This window comes from Lynx rufus, unplaced genomic scaffold, assembly GCF_022079265.1.
Source record: "Lynx rufus isolate CCGP_SWC_20201006 ecotype Redwood Valley unplaced genomic scaffold, mLynRuf1.p SCAF_9, whole genome shotgun sequence".
Taxonomy (NCBI): domain Eukaryota; kingdom Metazoa; phylum Chordata; class Mammalia; order Carnivora; family Felidae; genus Lynx; species Lynx rufus.
In genome coordinates this window covers 75,675,490-75,702,383 of record NW_025814897.1, presented here as the reverse complement: position 1 = coordinate 75,702,383, position 26,894 = coordinate 75,675,490, and the positions used below count along the sequence as shown (strand labels likewise).

The window sequence follows — 26,894 nt, the reverse complement described above, 5'->3', positions numbered from 1 at the left end:
TTAATGAGAAAGCGAGCAAGAGACAGAGAGAGAGAGACAGGGTGAGAACAGGGGAGGGGCAGAGAGAAAGAGAGGGAGACACAGAATTCGAAGCAGGCTCCAGGCTCCGAGCTGTCAGCACAGAGCCCAAGGCAGGACTCGAACCCATGGGGTGCAAGATCATGACCTGAGCCAAAGTCGGATGCTTAACCGACTGAGCCATCCAGGTGCCCCACGCCTGATTTCTATTAGCTGCAATTCTGACTGCTAATTTTGGGAGAGGAGGAAAAGATCTGGGAGAGTTTGTGCACAAGTTCTCAAATGAAGAAGTCTCAGGCAAGTGAAATAAACAGGGGCTCCTTCAGTTTTCACAGAGACCTGGGAGTGAAGTTAATATCAGGAAGCCTTGCCTCGTGCCATACGTGGCCACAGGGCAACTTAGACATCATCCCACCGCTCACTTTAAGTTCCCATGTGAACAAATGGAGAAACAGGGTGGCTGGGTTTTTTCCTTCATCTCTCAATCCACACATTCATGAAGTCAGCCATATTTATGATATAAGTTTCTGTATGTACCACGTATGGGGGATAAGGCGGCGAATAGGCCAGACGATGTCCCTCCTTCATGGTGCTTTATTGTGGCAAGCAGGAGGGGGCAGGGGGACAAGAAAATATAAACATGTCGTCAGGATAATTTCCAATAGGGACAAGCTTTCGGGGGAGCATAAGATGGCGATGGAGATGATCAGGGCACGGGGCAGGCCACATAACTACTTCAAGCTGAGTAGTCGATGAGGGTTCCTCCAAAGAGCTGCTGCCCGAGGATCACAGGAACCGAATCCAGGTGGAGAGCCCACAGCCCATGAGGCAGGAAGAAGCTTGATGAGAATGAGGAAGAGAAGGAAGCCAGGAAGCAGAGGAAGCAAGACGGATGGAGAAGGAGGACCTCTAAGAAGGCGACGGCCAAACTAAGGAGTCTGGATTCCATCTTAGGCGCGAGTCTTGGTTTAAAGGACCAACACGATCAGTCTGTTGCCAAGTGTCACTCCGGCCGCTGGTGGAACCTTGCTAGACCTCCCCTAGCAAGTTACTGGCTAAGTCTGGACTGGGGGCTCAGGTCTGGTGACTGTCAGCTCAGAAAGTTCCCCTCACACCACACCACCTTTGACAGGGACAGCAGAGTGCAGTAGACAGTCTGATCTCAGAGAACTTACACAAAGCCCCACCAGAGAGAAACCAGCTGCCAAGCCTTCTCCCGCTCTGTGGAGAGAGAGAAGCCCCAGGGACTCACCCGCTTGTGATGTCATCAGTCCGGATGTTCTTGCTCAGAACGTCCCCGTCACTCATGTAGCCGGGGGCGTCCATGCTGATGCCTTCCAGGTCCATCTCGTCTCCTGCCTTGTCTGAGACGTCCACGTGGCAGACGCTGCTTCCCCTGGAGGCCAGCTGCCTCCTCAGAGGGGCAGAGTACACGTAGCGGCCCGACTCGGTGTTGATGAACCGGCTGGCATTGGCTCGAGGCGGGTACCCGTTGCCCATAGAGGGGGCATCTCCCGCTTGGAGCCGGGGGCTGGACTGGCCGAGTCTCCAGGACAGAGGAGTGGGTCTGCCTGTCAGGCTGAGGATACTGCGCCCACTTATCTCCGTGGTGACGTTGGTGTCAAATGTGGTTTCCAATGTGCTGAAAACATAAAAGCGGCCTTGGCTTAGAACCTCATTAACTCAGGATCCTTTGTAGCTTTTTTTTTTTTTTTTAGAATTATGTAATTTTTTTTTAGAACTACAAAATACTTCCCATACATGAAATAGGATCAAGCAATAGCCACCAATGCACTACCCACTGTATTTCCTGTTAAAAATGAGAAGACGAAGCTGTACGTGAATAGAACACTCTGAGAAGCCCAGCAGAGACCTTCCCCCTAAAACATGGTACCAGATCCCCACTTACCCCTGACTTCAATGAAATGATCTTAACTACTGGACTCTTCTTTCCAACCCAAGAAAGGAAAAATGCCAAAATGACAGGGAGGGGGCATAACATATCCTCTGACCCACACATTCCAGGATGCTGTGTGACAGCTCCCCTTTTCCACTCCCGAGCTCCCAGTGTCACCTGTCACGTGCTCAGCTCCCTCTACACCAAGCAGGTGGGGAGAGCCCTGATTTTGTAACTCTAAGCTCTATTTCCCCCACACCTTTGCTTCTCCCACATCTCGTCCAAAAGGACAACTAAATTTCAGGGGCAAGAGGCTGGGAGAGTGGTAATTACCCAGGTTTAAGGTCCATAATAAAGTTACAAGGATCTGACTCTGCCAGGAGACTGAGTGCATCCCTGGCCATTAGAAAGACTCTAACATCACTCTCTCCAGCCCTGCAGATCTTGTGGTACAAGCAGGCTGGTTAATGTACCTCTGCAGAGAGCATGGGGTCTCCCAACTGAGCTGAGAGAGCCTTCCCTGAAGAAAAGCCATCAAAGGTCTCCCCGCTGTCATCGTGACTGTCTTAGCCCAAACCAAGAAAGCCACCAAACTGCCACAACCCCCAGCAAGTCAGTTTCGGTGATTAAGGTGGAAAGAGGGATGTTTCATACTTGATCACGGCGTCACGGGGTCTAGCAGCTGGCTCCATGCCATCAAATACGTAAAGGTTTGGCAAGGGGGCACCACGCTACAACCCGTCAAGTTTACTGTCCTCGGGAAGAACCAGTTTGGTGCCTCAACTATTTCTGTTTCCCTTTCATCCTAGAAGCGGCCTTACTACCCTCATACTGGGGACCCCTAAGGTTCAGGCTCCTGTCTCATTTAAGATAGAACCCACAGCGCTCAGCCCCGTTCTGCCAAAGCTGCCGGGAGTTGGGGAAGCCCTGCTGTCCCTGTGCTATGTTCATTTATCAAAGAAACTGAAATTGGAGAAGCAAGGGAGACTCCCTGGGAGTTACCGGGGTAACTAGCACTTTGCCTTCATCATCAAGGCCAAAGGCAAACCGTCAACTTTGGTTCTGCCAAAATCCACGAAGGGGGTCAGGGGGTTGCAACCTCTTTGACTTCACGCTCAACAATGAAAACAACCTGATGCATGTTTCCAATGTAATCCTAGATCTCATCCAACGCAATCACAGTTTAAGCACGATCATAAGTTTTTATAAATATTTCCTTACGTGTTTTATACGCGGGCATGACTAACAACATTACAGAGCATTGTGTATCAGAAGACTGGGTAGGAATTCAAGTTATTCACTTTATCACGCAGGTCAAATATAGTTCACCTGCTCATTTTAACAGCACAATACAGGCTTCGAAAATGCAAGTCAGGTGAAATTTAAATGGAACTGGTCCACAATATCCACTGACAAATGGATTTAGCGACCTTCTGCTTTGGGGAGGAACCAGTCTATACTGATTTTTGCCCCTGACATTTCTCTTCTGCACATTGTATGGCCTGCTCTGTGAATTCCAGCACATTTGGGGATCAAAATTATTCATTCCATTATTAACCAAGTCGCATTGCTGGTGGCATGAACAAACATAGGAGAAGCTGCCTGAAAATCAAGTCGCCCGTGATTCAGTGAAGACATTCATTCACCTGTGTGTGACCTGAGTTCCCCGTAAACTAGACATGGTCTCCTCCAAGTTCTGCCGCAGGTCAGCGATGTTCTTCACTGTTCGCAGCCGTCGAGCTTCAGGGTCTTCCCCTGGAAAGATGAGGGGTAAGACTTTTAATCCTCTGATAGATCGTGAGCTCCATGGAACACGCCATGTTCGATGCTCAGGGCCTGGCTCACTGTGGGCGCTTAAGGATTTGAGAACAAATGGATGGATGGACACCCAAAGGAAGTCGCTAAATCCAAGGAGAGAAGTCTTTCTTTTCCCTCCAGGTCCCTTCTGAAACAGGTAAAGTCTACCTTGCAGGAGAAGCAAAGCACCTGGCCTGAAGGGCAAACACATTTACAAACTGTCTCCAATAAAGACAAACCCAAGTTAGGTCTAAGCACCTCCCACCAATCATTTTCTGCCCGTGCAGAAGTGGGTGAAGCATTTTATTTTCTCACCCATTGGTGGTAACACTCTGCTTTCTACCAGCCCTATTTGGTAAACACGACTTGCAGTGCCTAAAAGATCTTCACTTATTAATCACAAATATTTCTACAGAGAGAGGTTTGCCTCTTTCTGTTGGATTTTTATGTCATCTCAAATTCCGGTCCTTCCAACTCACTGGCTGTGTGACCGTGGGGAAGGTGCTGACCTTCTCTATCGCTCAGATTCCACAGTCCTCAAAAGAGGACAGTAACAGTACCGACGTAGGACAGCTGTAAACGGGATAGGGCCTGGAGATTCCTGAGCACAGCATCCACCTCAGGCACTAAGTCATGCCAGCTGGTGCTGCAAAGCAGGAAGCCATCAAGAGGACCGAGGGTTTCTCTTCGGGGGATGAAACTTCCATTCTCTGGGCAAGATTTTCCACAGAACACCCGGCCAGTCAGAGGTCAAGCTGGCATAAGGGTACCAGCAGAAACGGGCCCTACACAAGCTAGGAAGCCACATGCCCTCCAGAGAAGCCTTGCTCTGGGTTCTCTGGCTCTTCTGCTTCGTGTGGGCTTACATGGGGCAGAGGAGATGGGGAATAATGACAAGAATGATGGAAGGAAGCAAACACCTGTCCCTCAGAGTAATTCCAGGGAAGGCTGAGAAGCCTGCCGAAGAACCACAATCGAGGCTCCTTAAAAGCCTATGACTATCTCAAGCTTTGAGCCACATTTTTAAGGACATCTCCGCATAGAACTGGTACACATGGGCGGGCAGCAGTGAGTGGAATTGACATCAGGAACTACTACATAGAACTCCCAGCAGCTGTCATTAATAAGGGAACAGGCAGCTAACGGGGCACCTGGGTGGCTCAGTCAGTTGGGCGTCAGACTTCAGCTCAGGTCATGATATCACAGTTCACGGGTTCGAGCCCCGCATCGGGCTCTGTGCTGACAGCTCAGAGCCTGGAGCCTGCTTCAGATTCTGTGTCTCCCTCTCTCTCTGTCCCTCCCTCGTTCACACTATGTCTCTGTCTCCTAACAATAAATAAACATTAAAAATAATTTAAATAAGGGAACAGGCAGCTAAGAAATGTTATGGAACTGACTTTATTTCTGAGGCAGAAAAGCTTCTATAGTTGTTCTTGACACGGTAGTGCCTGGAGACCGGGAGATGGACTGAATGACACATGTGTGATTTTATGGAGGAAATTTGCTCTAGCAAACTCTCTGGTCCTTGAAAATACCAAGTGTTTCCAATTTTCTCCTCCTTTTGAACCAAGAGAAAGTTGGAAGGCATCTTTCTCTTATCTGAACAGTGGTCCAGGCTTGCATTTCCCACCCAATTCTTTAAACATACATATACATGTGTGTTTTCAAACAAAAGCAGTGATGAAAGTTTACTTCCCTTCCTGCATGGCACTGGAAGAATGTAACTACATCTATCTCCTGGCCTATCCAGTATCTTTTGCTGTCACTTTGGCCATATTCTATCATAAGAAGGCCAAAAAGGTACTGATCCTTGGGACAGCTCTAGGCCCTGCAGTAAACATTTATCAAAGCTAAACCTAGGGGCGCCTGGGTGGCTCAGTCGGTTAAGCATCCGACTCTTTATGTCAGCTCAGGTCATGATCTCACAGTCTGTGTGATCGAGCCCCTCATCAGGATTCGCTCTCTCTCTCTCTGTCCCTCTCCCATGCACATATGTGCACTCTCTCTCTCTCAAAAATAAACAAACTTAAAATAAATTAATAATAAAGAAAGCTAAATCTAGGCACAAACTTCCCAATTAGTTAACTTAATCACCTATAAAAGCATCATAATTGTACCTATTTTCCCATGTCTCTCCTAATTGGCATGTTCACCTGTAAACTCTCCTTTAGAAATTCAAAAGACCTTTGAGATGGGAAGGTATCTCACCCTTACTCTTAGTAACTCTCACACAAATCTGCAGTTGCCCAAGAGATATTTATTGTCCAAAAATGTTTGGTCAGTGTAGGGCTGAAAGAAAAAGCACAGACTGCCTGCATTTCGACCAAGGTTTGAACTCTGGCGATGCTATCTATTAGCCGCTTGACTTCGGAGTGAGTCATTTGATCCTTTCTGAATGTCATCTGTCAAATGGGGATAAAAACCTTCCCTGAAAGGGGCAGTAGGAGGATCGCATGAAATGCTTATGATACGCCTGGCACAAAATGAGGGCTTGCTGAATTCAAGTTTCCTGTTTCCTTTGTTGGGGCGTGCGGCTTTGTGCTGGGAAACGCCTGCAACCCCCCAGCCCCAGCCCAGAGCACGACACATACCAGATTCCAAGAGCAGCGCAGAAGCGCAAACTAGGACCCACCCACCTTGCTCAGGTGATCACATTCTCAATTGCCATTTCTGTCTCCTCAGAGGCTGCACGATGTGAGCAAGGATGTGCACCAGCTCACAGCCTGAGCAGAATGAACACACAACTATGCTCCGGTGGAAATGGAGGCCCCTTCTGCTCGCGTACAGAGGTCTTAAGGTATTCCCTGTCCCTCTGCAGCTCTTCTGTATTCACAAGGTCAGCCCTCCCTTGGGCGACCGGCCATGATGGACAGAACACCACACTGTGACCCAACAGGGCTGACCTTGGAGGACGTCAGGGTGTTACAAGAGGAACGTGGAGGGAGCCCGGGATTTTCCCTTGGAGGGAGGAGGCTCAAGGGAGAAGCTGTTGTACGACAAAGAATGGAAATTAGCTGTGGGCTGTAAGAGGATGGATTATATCCAGTGACTAGAAACGAAAGAATAAAGAATTTCTGTTACCAGTGAAGGCCAACAAAAAAATGGAAGGGCTGCCTTACGAAGGAATAATTTCTTGTCACAAACATTCAAGCAGAGACTGAAAGACAATTTGTCAGTGAAGGACAGAAGGGATTCGTGGACTGGATAATCAACAGGTGTGTGTGCTCCCTTCTGACTCTATGATCCAAGTTACAAGGTCTCAACTGTAATGTCATACAAATGACAAAGCACCATGGGAAAACCCACCTAGTTCGCCACCTGAAGAGGGGCAGAACTAAGCAATCGGTCAGTGTCATAAATGTCCATTTCTAAATATACCCGCTACTCATTGTCACTTCAAGGGATCAGCTGTGGATAGGTTAATTCGACCTTATACTACTATCCGTTGTGTCCATAAAATGATTCACAGCATAGTCACACATGTGATGTCTACTGCTTGAACGTAAAGACAAGTCACTCTAAGAAATTCCGCTTAGCAATTAAAAAAAAAAAAAAAAAGGAAGGAGGGAAGGAAGGAAGAAAAAAGGGAGGGAAGTGTGATGTGGAATGTTCTCTGGCCGCTGCTTCTGCTTTTCAAATGTGAATTTTGCAGAGCCTCAGAGTCTGACATGAATCCACACGACTCCACGGGACACACATCTGATATATGCCGGGCTCTCGGAGCACTAGCCTGCCTCTTTTGATGTGTGCACATAAGAATACAGTCTGGAATGTGTGTGGAGACCTGAGTAGTCACTGAACGCCACACCCTTCTCGTAGCGGGCCCTTTTGCTGGGCTAGCCATGTCCTCATATGCAAGGAGGTACAAAGCTTGGAGGGAAGGAAGCACAAAATCAATCCCAAATGTGGGGTCCTGAACCACTGCAAGATGGATCACTTCTAAATGGCTTGAAAACTCTGCCTCATCACTGTGCCCGGCCAGCAGAACCAGAAGGAAATAGTTAAATAGCTCAGATCCTCTGAAATTAATACTCAGAGCTAATGGTGAGATGGGTATGATCCCCTCACGTGGGCTGCAGACCAACTCCACAGCTGTGATGTGGCTATTAAAACGGTGTGGTCGTGGATATTTAGCCTAATAAACGGACTTGAAACATGGATTCGATTTTTAAGCCAACCCTGGAAGTGGTAAGATATGCAAAGAATAACACAACCACTGCTAAATGTGTGGTTTACCACTCACTTCCCTGATTAGAAGTTGCTGGAACATAGGACACAGAAGTGGGGAATGGGGCACACAGACAGAGGTGGTGATAAACCCCGAATGCAGCGCAGTAGGAATCCTGACTCATACGCTAACTTTTCTCCTTTGAGGATGTGACAGGTTTATAACCTTAATAAATCAATACCCGTGGAATTAACTACATGGCAACTGTGGATTTTATGTTTTCATGTAACATAATAGCCCTTTAATCATCATCGTCTAGGTTAAACTTAAATAAAATTTAGATATGTTTATTTTTTGGTCAAAAAAACATATTTTTTTTTACCAAATGTTTATTTTTGGTAAAAGAAGCATGCTGTGTTCTCCTTTCCGATTAATGCAGGATGACAAGAATGCATTTTCAATCAGTGCTTCCATACAGGAAAGGAAAAAAAAAAAAAAGGCAAGATATGATAGTTGCAGATCTTGTTCGAAAGTGACTTTATCTGAAGAGTGATCAAGGAGATTCAAAGTTAAGTGTCAGAGCAGCCCAGGTCCGCTACATGAATGAAATGGAACATGTATTAAAACAGGATTTGCCAGTAAGCAAGAGATTTACTTATACTTCTGGGGACAAGGGAGTAGACTGTTCAAGAGAGGACAGGGAAGAAAGAGAAGACGGAAAACAAAAAATAACACTAGTAACTTTGTTTAGGTTATCCGTCAGTGCAATAGTAAGGCGACTCCAATCAGGCCGGGTGGTCATATGGGAGGTCTCATCGGCAGCAGACACAGACTTTCTGGGGCTCCATACTCACCAGTGAGCTCCTCCAGAGCAGGCTGTCCACTCTTAGTGTAGTGGGTGGGTTCCATGCTCACGCCCGCGGAGCTGGATTCAGCAGTAACATTCCCTTCGGTGTCTGTCTGGGACCTTCACACACAAACCAAAGCAGACACACTTGTCACGAGCAGTAGCTACCACATCTGGACCACTGTGGTCTGACCACAGCACACGCCATCACCCCCTTCAACGAGACGCTTTAGAACAGAGCAGACCAGCAGACTGACTCTAAATAATTCATCAGCACATGTGGAACAATGTCCTAGAAACGGAGAGAGCCAGTGAACTGTAAAAGATGAAATATTCGTTGCCCAAACGGAGGGTCTGCAATCCCTCACTGGGGAATGCTTCTCCGAATCCCTATCAGGGAGCTAGGTCTGGCCAGAAAAAGGCTGGAGAGTACTGAGTGGTTTGGATCACTTAACCTCCGCCAAAGAGCAACTTCTAAGTACTCAGCAATACCAGAAAGTCAAGCATAAAGATGACTCCACTGACAGCCCCGTGGCCCTCCCCAAATCCTCCTGTCATGGCTCTCTCTGGAAAGGTGACTACAAAACCGGTCAGGAGTGGGTGCCAAGCAGGTGTGTTGGCCCTCTACGTCTCGGATTCAGAGCTCAGATCTTCGGAGATGAAAGGTCTCATCGATCATTATTTCAACACTTTGAAATCTGTACTTCCCCAAACCTTCTCTGTGCCTTTATTTGTCCAGTAAATCAAGGCCACTGCTTCATGCAATGCGTTCTTGCCACAACTACCTCGGCTGACCTAGGCGTGGCGTGCAAATGTGTAATTACACTCAGATGCGTAACCCTGGGTGTAGAGTTATTAATTCATTAGCGTCCTGAACTCATTCACCCAGACTTCACTCTCCATGAAAAAAGTGTTTGCCAGGAACGTGGACTGTCTTAAACGTGGGGGATGTACCGAGAAACCTCAAGTCACCCATCCTTCCCCACCTTCGCCCTCCTAATGAAGCCGTCAATTCCAAATTCCTGCAGTCCCCACCCCTTGAGGATTTTTGGATTCGTGTTGCTCCTTTTGACCCACTGGCCAGAGTCCAGGCTTTCATCATCTCTGACCTATAAGCACTTTGTAAACACTGCTTCCAGCCTGGAGGTTGCAAACGGCAGCCAGGTGTCGGAACCAGCCCGTAGATTCTTATTGGTCTGTGTAGTATTTTGAAGCTTTTTGAATTCATTTCAACGTTTTAAAATTGGGAGATTTCACAAGAAATATCTGGATTTCTGCCTCGTCCGTTTCTCCACTTGCAGTGAAAACAAGAAAGTCTACATGGACTTTCTTGCAGGGCGCCACCTGCTGGTGCCAAGTGGTGGCTGCTCCCTCTAGACAGTCTAGCACTCCCTCTGCCACGGTCCCATTACCCCCGGCCACTCATTTCTATTACCTTTTGGGTCGGAATCAGGCATCTGAGTCTGTGGCCTCTATTCTAGACTGTCTGTAGGTCCAGTCTACTCCCCACACCATCCTCCACTGGTTTTTGCGACACCGATACGATCACATCACCCTCTGATCAAAGATGGTTTCCGTGGCCCATAGAGTAAGGTCTGACGTCCTAACTGTGGTAGACAACGCCCCACATGGGTATTCATTTCCAGCCCTGTCTTGTGCCACCCTGCCCTGTACACACAGCCCTGCCATGTCTTCTCTTCCACCTGTGTCTTCATTCCTTTAGAGCACACCATGCCCTTAAGGGTTTTGCCTTTGTAGTTAGTGTGACCTGTGCCTAAAGGCTCTTTTCCTCTTCATTCCTCTCTTGCTCCTAATCAGCCTTTAACACACAGTTCCCGTGTCATCTTGGCCGGGAAACCTTCCCTGACTCTGCTGGCTAAGCGCTCCACCTGTGCGTTTCTACAGCATTCTTATTCTCCTGATACCGATGTATTACAATGCGAGCTAATTAATAAATCTTGCCTCAACTAGAGAGCTCTCTGAAAGCAAAGACTGGCTCTTTTGACATGGACGTGTAAGAACTCAAGCTGTTCAAGTTCACATGTAGAGCGGGCCCTTAAGCAGGGTGTACTGAATGTATCAACGAGAAATGTTTAAGTCTAGAAAGATGCTGGGTCCTAGAAGGAGCATTAGACTTGGAGTCTGAACATTTCGCTGGCTGCAGGTAGCCACGCACATGTGAGAAGTCACTTCACACCTCTGACCCTCAGGTCCCCCATGTGTACAGCAGGGCTAGCAACAGTGACCTCTCCTGGCTGCCACAAAAATCACGTGACAGGACTCAAGAAGCATTCAGTCAAGTGTGAAGTGATACATGTCTGTGTCACTTCTCAATATAATTCATTCAGTGTGATTCAAAAAGATGACTTATCTTTCTTTTATGCCTTGGTAACATCGCCAATGTTGACAGGTTCTGGGGAGGGAAGACGGCAAGTTCTCTACAGTAAGTAGAGAGAATTTTAGAGCACAAGGGGAGTCTAACCCATTTAAAAAAAATCTTCTCATCTCATCTCATCTCATCTCATCTCATCTCATCTCATCTCATCTCATCTCATCTCATCTCATCTCATCTCCTTGCTCTATAGATGAAGACAATGAGGTTCAGGGAGCTGCACTGACTCAGAGAGCCAAGACTGTTTGGCACTTAAGAACTTGGCCCCTCTAGTTAGACATGGGTTTAGACACTAGCTCTTCTAGCTATTAGCTCTGGACTTGGTGTGAGTTATTTAATCACTCAGAGCCTCAGTTTGCTCACCTATGGAACGGGGATCTCAAAAGTAGCGAGCTTGTGAAGTCTCGGGGATGATTCTATGGGCGAAGGCATGAAAAGCCTTAGCAGGGTCTCTGCACATATGTAGCATGTGCTCCATAGCTGTCCCCACAGGGAAGGGTCCCAGACCACCCAGGGATTTGTAAGCTAATAAAAGACAGAGCCCGGGCATCCTGACTCCCATCTTGGCTCACCTGAGAAGGAAAAGCACATCAGAGGGGCCAGAGGGACATCACACAGGGTGAACATGGACATTCAAGTACAGCTTGACAGATACGCATGACATTTTCTCATTTCTCGTATTTGTCAGACATTTGCTCTTTCGTTAAGAGTTTTCCTCTCACAAAGAAGCGTGAAATTTTAAAAGAGGTTAAATGTTTTACAATCTTTCAAATGATTCCAGAAAAAAAGAAAAAGGGAGTGAAATGGATGGTGTCCAAACACCATCATATATTTTAATTTCGAAAATGCAAATCAAGACTCTGGGAGCAGGAGCTTGAATATGTATTACCTCAAGACTATTAATGTTACTGGAATGATAAAAATTTCATGGGGAGCAATTCAGCTGCCTCCATGGTTCAGAGAACAACTGTATTAAAAGCCCTGCATGGAGACAAATGCTGAGTCATTATCTAAAAGCCCTGGCACTCTTCTCCAATGGTTAGCTGAGCTAATGACTGGATGTAATAAAAAGATGACCTTCTCCCAATTAAAAAGTCCGGGTGTGACCCCTGCTGAGGGGGAGGGTAAGCAGAAGAGAAAGAAGGAGGGATGGGACAAAGAGAAGCCTGGCCTTGCCTCACTGGCTGGACCTGCCTGGCTTTACTCTGAATCGCTCAGGCCAGTCTTCCCACTCGCTGTTGGCAGGCATGGTAACAAAGCCTACGAGAACACAACTCAGGCAGGGAGAGAGGGGATGTCCATTTCTTCGGGGGGAACCATACAAACACAGGAAGCTGAAAGTATGGGCACGAGTCTGCATGCAAACAGGTGTGAAAATATATGTGTGCATATGCACACTAGCATTTTATATATGTATGTGAACTTGTGTCCATACTTGGACGTGGCTGTCACTGTACGTCCATGCCTACGGGCGTCCGGGTGTGTGTGTGTGTGTGTGTGTGTGTGTGTGCAGTGTATATGTATACATACTTAGGGCAGAAGCTGTAAAGTAAGTGCCTAGATAACGGCATTCACTCATCAGGCCCCTTTTGCTATGCAGAGGTATTAGTAACATTCTGCTGTGCAGAACGGCCAAATGTACTCCACGTCTCAAGTACAGGATTAGGCTGGGCACTGTGAGCAAAGCTCTGGGAGTCCCTTAAAGCACAGCTGCCATCTGCTGGAGAGGACTTGTCCACGTGGGCCAAGGACCACCCAGAGCCCGTGTCCTCCATCCTGCAAAGGTGCGTGGTGCGGGCTGGGCAATGAGAGGCTCTCACAGGCCACAAGCACACAGAGCAAGCGGCACCTGGCTCCACGTGGTCTCCCGCAGTCCTATGGATGTGCCATTAGAGAGAGAGAGTGTGGGGGACAGATAATGGACAGAATGGAGTCAGACAAGCAAGCATCCAGGCTTGTCTCCTCAATATAACCTGATTCTTTTGTTCTTCTAGAACTGATCTCTCCCTGGGGCTCCTGGGTGGCTTAGTCAGTGAAGCATCCAACTCTTGATTTAAACTCAGGTCACGATCTCACGGTTCGTGAGTTCAAGCCTTGCATCAGTCTCCCCAATGCACTGTCAGTGCAAAGCCTGCTTGGGATTCTCTCTCTCTCTCTCTCTCTCTCTCTCTCTCTCTCTGCCCCTCCCTCCCCCAAAATAAACTTAAAAAAAAAAAACTGATCCCTTCCTATCACTACCTTGCCCTTTCATGCTGCTCTCTTGAAGAAAGATTCTAGCAAGGACTGAAAAAATACTTAACACGTGCCATGTGTAAGCAGCCGTGAGGATCTGGAAGCTCAAGACGAACGCCTCTGTGAGAAGAGGTCTCACCCATTCAGCAAGGTGACGTCTGTGTTTCTCATTTTTTAAGGTACGTTCAGAAAACGTTAGGACCGATGTCGGGGCCGGTCACACTGAGTGATACCAAACCACACTTACCGCGTCTGCTCCTGAAACGCCCCTGGGTCCCCACGTGCCTGGCCAACTCCTCCTCATCCTGGGGTCAGCTCGAATTTTGCTTCCTCTCTTTAGCTTCCTCTCCCCCTCCCCCAAGCCGTGTTGTACTAGTTGCTCCCTCAAGCACACGTGTACGGCTCTACTGGGAGCTTATCGAGGCGTACGTTAGCTGTCAGCTTTCATGTTCCTGGAGGGCAGGCTGGGTTCCTGCCCTCAAAGACCTGGGACCTACCAGAAAGGCTCCTCTGCCCACGGCCCAACAAGGGCGGACGGGCGGCGGCACCTACCTGTACAGGAAAGGCGCGACGGTGGCAGTGTTGGGATGGTTGTATTGCTGCTGGGGCTGAGGTAGCTGAACACTGACGGTATTGCTTCCTGTGGTCTGGGTGGTCCCGACGGACCCGCTGACGGTCTGGCTGCTGATGCTGTGGTTCAGGGTGGTCCCTCCAGGGCCTCTTCCTTCTGAGGACGCCAGGCTGGAGGAGGAACTGGAGTGTCTGCCGTCCAGCTGGGGCTTCTGCTGGGGGAGCCCCGAGCTCGGCTTCCCACCCCGGCTCCGCTCCCCCTCCTTGGAAGGGGCAGGGGCACTTGGGGACTTCCCGGGCATGCTCTTCATTCCTGGTTTTGGTATTCCACTGTGGGAAGGGGCTGTGGCCTCCTTCTTGGCACTGTTGAGCTTCCCCCCCTTGGGGATGAAGCTGGCGATCTTGGAGGACTTTTTTGGCATCTCGGTCACCACCGCCCCGCTGGGGTCTTCTTTCGGCCCCTCTTTGAGGTCCGGCCTTTCTGTCACAGAGGCTCTCTTGGCGAGGTCCTTGCTTTTCTCCTTTTCCTTCTCCCGCTGTTGTTTCTCCTTTTCCTTCTCGTTGCCTTTCGGGGAACTCTTCTTGGTGGTCAGCGCCCGGCTAAAAGTTCTCTGGGCGATGCCCTTGAGGGCGATCTTGGGGCTGTTGGAAGCGGGACCCGCCGTGGACAGCGAGCGACTGGTGGCTTCCGTCTCTTCGCTCTCTTCAAAGCTGGGTAGAATCTCGAGCCGCTCACAGCTCGTGTCCCGCGACCCCGGGCCCTCGCCTGCCTTGGAACCCCCTTTGCTGTTGAAAAGCTTTAGTTTTTCCAGCATGGACCTCTGACTGTTGGGGGCTGGCTTCATGGCTTCGGGGCTGGGCCTGGGGGCCTCGGGCACGGGCTGCTTGACCGAGAGCATGGACGGCGTGGCACTGTGCTTCACGCTGACCGACTTGCTGCGCCAGGGCTTGGAGGCAGCACCGGGCTGGGGGATGGCCGAGGAGGCGCCGCTGTTAGCAGGGGAGGGGCTGCTGCCACTTTCCAGAGGAACAGGTGCATTTTCACTCATTCCGGGGTGGGAGGAGGCTGGGCTCGCCAATGGCTCTGCAGAGACAGGGAAGAGAAGGAAACCCGAATTACACCTGTGGACCTGTGCTGACGGCCAGGGAGGGTGGGCCATGGTTCCACAGCTCATCACTCTCAACCCAAACGCTCAGATAGCTCCACCACCCTCCCGTGCCTTACCCGTGGTTAAGTTGTTCTTTGTTTTTTTAATCTTTATTTATTTTGAGACAGAGACACAGTCTGAGCAGGGGAGGAGCTGAGGGGAGGGAGACACAGAATCCGAAGCAGGCTCCAGGCCCTGGGCTGTCAGCACAAAGTCCGGCGTGGGGCTCGAGCTCACGAATCGTGAGACTGTGACCTGAGCCGAAGTCAGACGCTTAACTGACTGAGCCACCCAGGGCCCCCCCTCACCCATGGTTAAGTTTTTTTTTTTTTAATTTTTTTTTTAACGTTTATTTATTTTTGAGACAGAGAGAGACAGAGCATGAACGGGGGAGGGTCAGAGAGAGGGAGACACAGAATCCGAAACAGGCTCCAGGCTCTGAGCTGTCAGCCCAGAGCCCGACGCGGGGCTCGAACTCACTGACTGCGAGATCATGACCTGAGCCGAAGTCAGCCGCTTAACCGACTGAGCCACCCAGGCGTCATGGTTAAGTTTTTAAATCCCACCTTGACTTCCTCCTGCTCTCCATCACACACAGTTCACATTTCCCGTCCTATCCTGGTATCTGCTGTGCAAATGCACACTGATCTTAATATCAACATGTGCAAAGCACAATTAAGCATGCGTTTCTGGTAAAAAACCAAAAACCTACACCACGAAAGATGTAGGAAACACATACTGTTTTTGAATTATTCAACCCACAACCCAATTTCCCGGTTAATGCGAAATAATTGAAAATTAGCCGCCTTTAAGAAAATGTAGGAGAGACATTAAAATGGAACAAAAAAGAAAGAGAAACCAAGCATAATCTTTACAGAAGAATAATTACCCAAGGAAGTTGCTAAGTCCTATCAAAGCATAGACGCTTGTTCCTATGTTGACATTTTGAAAGCGGTACCAGCACGATTCAGGCAAGACTTAAAAAAGATTTTTTAGCTTAAGAGTATAAACTGCACATCAATTTACTGTAGGCATGAAAACACACAGGTTATCTGAAAGTCAAGGTCTCCCCTTTGGCGCTTAGGGTGTATTTCCCCAGCCAGACTCTCTTCTCAGAAACGCCTCAAGATATTTGCAAAGTGGAATCAGAATGATTCTAAGAAGGGCGGGTTCCAAGCTGGAGTTCTGCTGGCCGAGGCGGCCCGTACCACGGAAACGAGATCAAGGATGCCCTCCTCCACGAGCACTCAGAACCAAGCAGCTCTATCGCCCACACAGGGGCAGCTGTCAGACAGAAAGTGGCCGGGAAGGCATGTCACGGCTGAGCCCGGCGCCGTGCCACCCACACCCCACACAGCCCGGTGCACAGAACGGAGAGGATGCGGCCCTTCAGCCCCCGAAGAGCACGTCCGTGTCTGCAAAGTCACCACAACACGACTTACCTAGCGGCAGCCACTTTCTCCCACAACGGTTCCCTAGGAAAAATTCTCTGACCGGAGAGGCTGCCCTTCCAATTGTCACAAGTGTTTTCAGTTAAACTGCTCATGTTTCTAATTAACTTTTGTCATCCGCAACTGCTCCAGTGCCCAGAAGCCTGGCGGGATTAACGGCTGCTTCTTCTGCCCATTTTTTTTTTTTTTTTTAATACCTATGTTCCGCTGCCTTCTAGCAACAGAGTAAACTGTGTATAGAGCGGCTTTTTATGATTTAAAAGTCAACGGCCGCCAAAGCCGAGTGCAGGCAGCCCCTGTGTGGGACATGAGCACCGAGCCGGGAGAACTCCCGACAGAGGAACGGCTTTCCTCCACTCACTCCCAGCTGCTCCGGGAAGCCACAGCTCCAGGGTGATCCAAAGCAGACCTCCCAATGTTTTAAAACACATACATCTTCCTGACTTACTGGGGATTTGGGTTTGGAGCGGGGGGTGCTGCACAATCCTCCCTAACAAAACTCACGAGGCGTTGTTGGATCTTTTCCTGGGGAGAGCTGGAGACCGGCTTGCAAACAGGCTCGGGAACCCACCCACACTGCCGGCCTTTCAGAGGGTCTCCAGCAGCCTGACGCTGCTTATGGAGGGTCTCCTGGTATCAGGAGGTACGGAGCTAGGCACATTGTGAAGAGGGGCTCACTATCCCCCTTTTATGAGTGAGGAAACCGCGGCTCATGGGAGTGCTAGTAACGGACCCTAAACCACAGAGCTAGGCATGGACATAGCTGCGACTTGAACCCAGGTCTCCTGATACAGTGCTCTTGGGACTGTATCACAGCTACCTCCTTTGGTGAAGGATATATTTAAACAAGAGGCACTTAAATGGTAGGAGTGCTTTTTAGGCATCAACTTTTCTGTTGCTAAGGTATGTTCATGCCATCCTTTTTGGGGCACAGCCCAGCCTCTGGAAAGGAGGCAGCCTATAGTGCAGAGGCTGGCTCTCTGCAGTAAATACTGGTGACCTCCAATCCCGAGTTCCACTTCTCATAAGGCAACTGTCTTTCCCTTAACCTGGGTTCAGATCTGAGGCAAAAGTATTCATTTGTTCACTCAATATATTCATTCATGTCAATATTCGCTCATTCAATGTGTATGTCAGACGCTGTTCTAGGCACCTGGGATACATCAATGCAAAACAAAATCCCTGCCTTCTTAGAATTTACAGTCCAGCAGGGGAACGGATAACTAACATGGCTGATAAATTTTATCATTTGTTAGAAAATAAGAGCTAAAGAAAAGGGGGTCTTTGGGGCAGGTTGTAACAATATCCTCACAAGAACTGCATCATATTCAGAGGTGTGCCCCTCTTTCCTAAAGAAGTCTTAGGCACATTCCACTGAGTGTAAGTGCACAGATCAGTAGGACTTCTCTGCTCCCACACATTCCTTAGAACCTCAAGAGAGCTTGCTTGCAATGGTTTGACAAATGCTCCTACCTAGCAGGTCTGTGTATTTCTAACACTAACAAACACAGGTAGAAATCAACCAACAACTGACTAGCCAAGGACTAACCCAGAGTGAAACAGACACTGGGCTCATCTAAGTGAAATGGGCAGACTAAGCTAAAGATGTTGTCTCCTTCAGATCCAAGGTGCCAGGCCAGGGGCGGGGGAAAGAGGGAGGCTGAGGAAGGGCTCGCACGATGTAGGTAGGACGCATACCACGCTGGGCCAAAACAGCTCGCTCCCAGAAACTTCCACGTGTCTTTTAAACCCCTGCTCAAATGCCTTCCGTGTCACGCCGAGACCTTCAGGCTGACTGACCCACTTGGTTGGCGTCACATGGCATTTTCCGAGGACTTTGCTCATATCTCCCCATAAAAGGATTTTAGAGGGCCACCTACATATTCTAGCCACTGGGAATACAGAGGAATACAAAATAAGGTCTACCCACTAGGAACTCACTGTCCAAAGAGGCAACAGGCCTCAAGCAGAGCAGAGAACGATGTAAAGGACTACAGAGGGCTGTGTAGGGTACCATGATACCTAAGGGTTGGGATCCATTAACTCTCCCATTTGGGAAACCTTCACAGAGCCAATGACCTCTGACTTGTCACACCATGTTTCTGCTCTAGGTTGGCTGGCTAGCCCACTGGTCCACACTCCCTGACTCATCTTTGTGTCCGACAGCCTGCCAGAGCATAGGAAACCCTTGGTATGTGGCTATCAGATTGGAGGTTGGTAGTTTTGACTTTTGCAATTCACAGTTAAGGCAACAGAGCCACAGCCTTCTGATGAGTCATGAGTCAAAAGTTTTTAGCCTAAACTCCCGGCAAAACCAAAAAACACTATCAGGACTCGGAGCTCCAGAATTTCCACTTAGCATGTGGCGTGGGCTCCTCTGGTTATGGAATCATGGGGACATTTCAAGGCTATTCACTGCAGCTGTTAACTGTAGAGATGATCTGAATTTGGTTTCTAGAACACGAGTTTCCTGAGTAGGGCTGCAGGGCACCAGATCACCTGAGGATAAGACAATCTATACTTTGCACTTATGTCATGGCTAGAAATCCCCTTAATAGTGAAGGGGGCTCCAGGTCACAAGTGGTTTTGCCATGTTCCCATCATTCTGAAGGTTTCACACCAGTGGCCTTGGCTGTTTAGGGCCTGTTCTTCTTTCTTTGGAAAACAGCCATTCCTAATGCCGGGATTTTATGACTCCCAGCATGAGACTGTCCTGACCATGCTTCTGAGACAGTGAAGTAAATATGAGAGAGATATGGGTAGGTGAGTGAAGCTTTAAGCTTTGTTACCAACCAACAGTGTGACCCACGATGTGACATTTTGCCCCTCTGGGCCTCAGTTGCCCCATTTGTAAGAAGGATGAGCCGTTTCTCTAGAGTCTTTTCCACTCTGCTTCCATTCAAATCTCAGTGAGTCTCCGAGAGGCCCAGTGAGGCTGAGGCCAGAGAATGCAGCCCTCAGTTCTATCATTACTCTGTGCTGTGGCATACAGGTGTTTACCTTCAAACATTCTCCCTCCACAGCTCTCTTAGGATGTTTACTAGTAGACATCAGTGAAAACTGGCTGGGTCAAGGGACAGTCAGCCTTGAATGAGGGACTTGTGAATTCAGAAATTCTGGTATCCTATGAAAACAAGCCTGGGGAAGGGAAGGTGGGGAGAGGTCTATAAAATTAAGAGCACTTCGCTCCCTAATGAGGAACAGCTCTAGTTTCGGCTCTCATGTATACACACCTCTGTTAGAGTAAAGGAATCTAATAGGGAGGAAAGAGAAAAACATAAAAGAACGTTCTGAACATCAGTATTTCTCTGGCAATTAATGGTATGCGGGCCACTGTAGTAGGTGAGCCTATTTTCAATGGCACATGGATGAGTATTTTTATATTTTAAAAGTCATATATTTATTTTATTGCAATAGAACAGATAACTAGCCCATATATAAATGAACAGTTTCATGATTATTAGACATACATTTAAAACTGGAGCCGATTTAAGGAAAACAAGAAACAAAAACACACAGATTTGGTTCAAAGATTTGGCAAAACTCACACAGGTCTGTGGAAGACTGAAGCTGGGGAGACACTTCTCCATTAAATCAAGAAATGCTTATTTTATATATAAAATCTGTAATAAATATTTTATAAATACCTACCTGTGTTAAGTCCACGCTTTTGGAAAACATAATCAACAAAACAGAAATCAAACCAGAAGGCCCAAATAAGGACGAGGTTTAAAGCTAACCTGAAATGGCCACCTTTTAGAGTTTTATTTCTTTGTGTGTATTCGTTTAGAGAATTTTGCTGAGAGTGGCTAGCCTAGCACTGGCACCATGACCAGGCCTTGTTTAGCCAAAGACCATTTAAAAACTAACGGCTTTCCAAGTCTGGACTACTGACCAGTAAGAATGACACATTACATCACCCCCCGTAAACATCCAAATGTCCATATGCAAAACTGAAAAATATCAAGACATACTATTATATGCAATAGACTCTGATCTATTCTACCCTAATCCATTTTTTAAACGCCTATCCCTGAGCCCTTGAACAGATTTTATGACCCTCGAGGGGACTGTGCCCTGAAGCCTCAGCAGCTCAGTTCTAAAAGACCAGCTTCCAAGGTTCACCCACCACCAACTGACAAACCACCACAAGAAGGAAAAGTCTCATTTGAAACAGTGCAGACAGGATGTCTTTGAAGAAGAGAAAGGGCTTTTTTGCTTTTTTTTCAGGGTTTACAGAGAACATTAATCCTCCTGGAGGGAGGGGGAAAGTAGTTTGGTTTTTCTGGCAACCAGCCTTAACCTTCCCTGACAGTAACCAAAATACTTTCTAAATGAAAATACTGTCTAAGGCAGATAAATAAGCATTTCTTCCTCTCTCCCTCCGACAGGGCCAACACTGGCCGCCAGTCCCTTCTGTCCCCAGCCTCCCAGTTAGGGGGACATTGGTGGTCTGATCCTGATGCCAGCAGGCACCCAGGGAGCATGTTCTAGGCTGGCTGATCCCAGCTCCTGTCACCCCCATTGTGATTTTAGACCTGCCCTGGGGACATTTCCCCACCTAAATCCTCTCAGTAGTCTTCAGGAAAAGACCTGATAATTGGGTCTGGGAAAATGTTTGCAATTTCCTACAATTTGTCAAGGTGTCAATCTTGAGCATTCAAATTTGTTAGGATAACTGAAACCTGTTTTGTGCGTGCGTGCGTGTGTGTGTGTTTGGAAGTACATGGACTCTAGCCACACAGGCTGGAGACGGTTTTCAGAGTTGCTCAGGTCAATTTCTCGACAACTCTGTTACCCACCACATCACAGAGGGGCACAGGAACCTCGCTCGATCTGCTAAATAGTTCTGGAGGATTCCTTAAACCTGGCCAGGGAGCATTCTCTGCACTGCTGTGATCAATGTCTAATCTTAAGAGTGTGGGCTTAAACATAGTTTTCTCTCTGATCCTTCTTAGGGAGGATCATTGCATGTATAGAAAGAGAGAGAAGGGGGTATAAGAACCACCAAGGAAAGTGGGCAGGAAAGTGCCAGGGCATGGAGCTGGGTTTGGGACCCATACTTTCTAAGAACCTTCTTGTGTCTGCAATTTCAGAGGCTCTGAGAACATCCAAGTTAGAATAAGGATGATGATCTACCTAAACAAACGTTTTTTACAAAGCTCTGTTAATCCCTATCAAAATCCCAATGATGACTTTTGCAGAAAGAGAACAACACATCCTAAAATTCATATAGAATCTTAAAGGACTCCGAATGACCGAAATAATCTTACAAAAGAACAAAGTTTGAGGTCTCAGAGTTTCTGATTTCTAAACTTATTACAAAGCTACAGTAATCAAATTGGTGTGGTACTGGCCTAAGGACAAATGGACCAATGGATTAGACTTGAGAGCCCACAAATAAACCTTTGTGTCTGTGGTCCAATGGTCTTTAATACTGTTCAATAAAGTCAGGGTGGCCTTTTTAACAAACGGCGCTGAACAAACAATATCCACATGCAAAAAAAAAAAAAAATCAAGTTGGATTCTTATCGTATACCATATAAAAAAATTAACCCCAAATGGCTCAAAGACCTACATGCAAGAGCTAAATTATAACTCTTAGAAGAAAGCTTAAGGACACTGGATTTGCAATGACTTTTTGGATATGACCCTAAAAGCACAGGCAAAAAAAAAAAAAAAAAAAAGAGAAGCCAGGTAAGTTGGATTTCATCAAAATGAAAAACTTTAGTGCATCAAAGGACACTGTTCACAGAGTGAAAAGGCAATCTACAGAAAGGGAGAAAATACTTGCAAGTCAGCTATCTGATAAGGAATTGGTGGCTAGAATAATAAAGCACTCCTATAACTTACAAACAGCGATACAACAATCCGATGGAAAAATGGGCAAATGGACATTTCTCCAAAGAAGATACACAAATGGCCGATGCACACATGGAAAGATGTTCAATATCATTAATCATGAGAATGCAAATTGAAACTACAATAAGATACCACTTCATACCCATTGGGATAGCTATTATCAATTTTTTTTGTGTTTTTATTTATTTTTGAGAGAAAGAGACAAAGTGCAAGCGGGGGAGGAGCAGACAGAAAGGGAGACACAGAATCCGTAGCAGGCTCCGGGCTCAGAGCTGTCAGCACAGAGTCCGACGCGGGGCTCAATCCCACAAACTGTGAGATCATGATCTAAGCCGAAGTTGGACGTTCAACCGACTGAGCCACCCAGGTGTCCCTAGGATAGCTATTATTTAAAAAAAAACCAAACCCCCTCCCCCTCAAAAAACAAAACAAAAAAACCAAAGAAAACCCCAGAAAATAAGTCTTTGTGGAAGACGTGGAGAAATTAGATCGCTTGTAAACTACCATGAGAATGTAAGATAGAGCCATTGTGGAAAACAAAACGGGAGTTCCTCAAAAAATTTAAACCTAAACTATGATCCAGCAATTCCATTTCTAGGTATATATCCAAAAGAAGTGAAGGCAGGGACTTGAGCAGATATTTGTGCACTTATGCTCACAGCAGTCTTATGCACAATAGCCAGGGGCGCCTGGGTGGCTCAGTCGGTTAAGCGGCCGACTTCGGCTCAGGTCATGATCTTGCAGACCGTGAATTCAAGCCCCGCGTCGGGCTCTGTGCTGACAGCTCAGAGCCTAGAGCCTGTTTCAGATTCTGTGTCTCCCCCTCTCTCTGACCCTCCCCCGTTCATGCTCTGTCTCTCTCTCTGTCTCAAAAATAAGTGAACGTTACCAAAAAAAAAAATTAAAAAACAAAACAAAACAAAAAAAACAATAGCCAAAAGGCAGAAGCAAGCTGAGTGTCCGTCGGTGGATAAACAATGGATATCGTTTGGATAAGTACACAAACGAAACACGGTATGTACATACAATGAAATATCATTTCAGTCTTCAAAGGGAATAACGTTCTGACACATAGTACAGCATGGATGAACCTCGAAGACATTATGCCGAGTGGAATGAGCCAGCCATGAAAGGACAAAGACTGTGCGGTTCCACTTAGAAGAGGTCCCCAGAGTGGGCAAATTCACAGAAGGATGACTGCCAGGAGCTGAGGGGAGGGGGCAACAACGAGGACAGTTTCAGTTCGGGAAGATGCCATCTGGAGACAGCGGTAACGTCCGCAACTGCAAGGTGAATGTACTTAATGTCATGGAACCGTATGTTTTAAAATGGTTCAAATGGTAATTATCATATTAGACCTATTTTACCACAATGAAAAAAATCAGATTGTATTTGGCCGCGAGTGACACAGAATTCTGACCGTCGTGGCCTATACCTTACTCCCAGCTCCTACCACAGGACTGCCACACCCCAAAGGGCTCAATGAATATTTGCTAAATTAAAGAAAAAGCTTCTGTTAGTGTGATGGTTAACTAATCACATGAGATTATGTAGTCAGCATATTACTTTATTAGTATTATTTTACTCCAGACTGAGAAAACAATTTCTGCGTCAAAGGAACAGCGATCCTTTTAACAGACCCTAGTAGACAAGCAAACTACATCACTTGAATTCCTCCTCCCTCAACTGGCTGTCACCAGCTCTCTGGCCAAGATGTTTGCTCTGAACGGGGTGCCTCACTGCCCTCTTCCCTGCTCCCCCACCATACCCAACATTAGCCCCCCGTTTATGTTCCAGACCTTCCATTTTACCTTCCATTCCAGGAAACCTCCAGAACCCCCACACAGAGGCCATCACTTTTGACTTGAGGCTTCTCTGGGGTCCCTGACCTTTCCTGGCCTGTATTGGGGTTATAGCAGCCGCATTTCCCTTACGTACAAGAATGGCTGATGCACTGATAGGTGCCCAGCATGGCTGGTGGAAAAACCAACAAACAAATAAAACCTACTACCCACGCTCGATCCCTCCACATGGCTCGAAATTAAAATCAGGTGTGCCGGGCTTCAGCCTCTCGGCTGATGATGCCAGTTCCCTTTAAAGCTAAGTGAACTGAAAAGACTAGAAGCTGTGGTGGTGCTTTTAGTGCTTTTCCTTCTACTTGTGGTGGAAATTTTGCTGCAACAGGTCCCCGAAAGGGTCATGTCCAAAAACTCCGGTATCCTGTAAGGGTGTGGCCAGAAAGAAATGTACGGAATGTACAAGTGCATTTCCCATTAGACTGAAGGCAGCTCTTCACTGTGTGAGCTGCGGGGGTTCCCGGTCTTCCTCACTGACTTTTTCACCCCGGAGGAAGTTTTGGAAAAAAGGGGCCCTCGACAGCTGCAGCAATTACAGTTGTGTTTCTTTTTAATACATGACAAGGTAATTCTTTTTCTTCAGTGGCTCCTTTCAGATAAAATGGAGTGAAGAGATGGGTAATGAGATCATCCGTTTCTCTCCTGGCAGTGAAACAGCAGTCAAGGAAAATCACGAAGTGCGCTTTCCTACCCAGTGTTCACTACATGGTCTGAAGTTTTACAAGACACGTTTTCTAATCCCACTTTAAGGCTGTGAAAAACTGGTAAAGCTACACGAAGGTTGGCTTACTGGAAATATTAGTATGCAGTTGGCCTTATCGACATAAGGACTTTGCAGTAAGGTCTTTAAAAAAAAAAAAACAACTTAAAAGTTTTACTTGAGAGAGAGGGAGGGAGAGAAAGTGAAAGCGCCTGCACAGGGAGGGACAGAGAGAGAGAGACAGAGACAGAGAGAGACAGAGACAGAGAGAGACAGAGAGAGAGAGAGAGAGAGAGAGAGACTCCCAAGCAGGCTCTGCACGACATGGGGCTTGAACTCACGAACCGTGGGATGCTGACCCGAGCCGAGACTAAGAGTCGGATGCTTAACCGACTGAGCCACCCAGGCACCCCCGTAGTAACGTCTAAAAAAGAGAGTTCGTAAAATCTCTCTCTCCCTCCCCCATACACGTCACACATCAAAAGGTGTCCTATGCATATTTTTAAAACCCTCCCAACTCGGCTGGGTAAGGAGACGAATCATTTGCTGGCATCTGAAGGAAAATACCTTTAAAAATAAAAAGGGTTCCTATTCTTTATCTTTCATTTCTTGAAGGCACATCACCCTCAAAACACCCCCTCCCTCTCTCTTGAACTATTTGTTTGAAATCCCACGCAACAGGCTTCAGGAGAAAGCTTTTGTTTTAATTGGTCAAGCCATTTCTCTATCTTGTACCATATATGGCTATAAGAAAGCACAAAACTGGCCGCAGAAAACTTTCTCCCTTCTTTCAAGGGCATATGAAATTTCACAGAGAGATTATAAACACTTTACAAGGGGGCAAATCTTATTCTTACAAGAGGTCACTGTCCACAGCTAACAGCTCTTTGGCAGAGTGCAATGGCAGTATGCTATTATAAATACATCCAAGACAGAATTAGTCAAGGAATTCTGCAGGCTTTCTCCCCTAAGATACCAGCCCAATCTCCCTTACTCTTGGGGCAAAAGATGGACACTCCGAAATACAAGGCTCCACACCAGCGTTACACCAGAATGCTTTCCAAGGAACAATGCAAACGGGCATTAATAGAGAGAAGGAGTTCCAAGGTTAGGTAAGTTGGGAAAATAGAGGGCTAAATGGTAGTCAGTTTCCTTGCTTGCAGGGCTTCTCAGAGCCTTTACTAGGCTTACTTGCCCCAGGAAATATCCAAAATGATAATGGGATAGTATGGTTCCTAAATGTATTTTTGCCACAAACTGATTTTATGGGGCAGTTTCAGGAAATAGCCTGTCATGGTATGCATTTTGGTAAACCCTGTCTCCACGGAGGGGGTAGAAAATGGCATGTAACCTAACTCAGATAAGATAGCTGTCCAACAGGTAACCATCACTAACCAGGAAAGGTATACAAGGGAGAGGAGGAAGATGTACCCCCTTTCCTCCTGTGAAGTTATAATCTAGTAGCCTGGAGAATGCTTTCGTGATATGCATTCTGAGCACTAAGTATCCTTAACATGTATCTGTTCCCTTTTGTTACAATAAGATTAGTCTAAGGCTCTGCACTAAAGCCAAACGAGTATGTTAACAGGAAGCAGGAATAATGGCTGCTCGGTGGCATGCCTAAAATGATTTCCATCAACAGTTAGGCTCCCTGTGACTCAGGGCTGGGACACAGCAACCACAAAAACGGATGTGATCTTGACCTGTATTAATACAAGAATGACATTCAGAACAAAGGAAGTGAGGATCTTGCCCTGCGGTGCCCAGCTCAGACCGGAGCTAGGATGGTACGCAACATCAGAATTTGGCGCCCTAGAGATCTGTTATTTCAAGTCACTCATTTCCCAAAAAGGGAAGGAACAGAGCTCTGGGCAGGTCATGACTTCTCCAAGGTCTCGCCATCAGTGAGTGGCACTGGACTTCAGTCTCTGAAGCTTGTTCAACAAAGTAACTTTG

General features: G+C 47.2%; 1 protein-coding gene across 3 annotated transcripts in view; it reads right to left on the bottom strand.

Moving 5' to 3' along the window:
* The window catches only part of NAV2 (neuron navigator 2), a 399,317-nt gene that overhangs the window by 155,495 nt on the left and 216,928 nt on the right, over window positions 1-26,894 (bottom strand). For all 3 annotated transcript variants that reach the window (XM_047071097.1, XM_047071099.1, XM_047071098.1), the window contains 4 exons: window positions 13,904-15,005; window positions 8,735-8,847; window positions 3,562-3,670; window positions 1,271-1,660 (listed from right to left, as the gene is read on the bottom strand). In XM_047071097.1, the coding sequence (XP_046927053.1) occupies window positions 1,271-1,660; window positions 3,562-3,670; window positions 8,735-8,847; window positions 13,904-15,005 (1,714 nt within the window). The remainder of the gene's footprint in view (window positions 1-1,270; window positions 1,661-3,561; window positions 3,671-8,734; window positions 8,848-13,903; window positions 15,006-26,894) is intronic.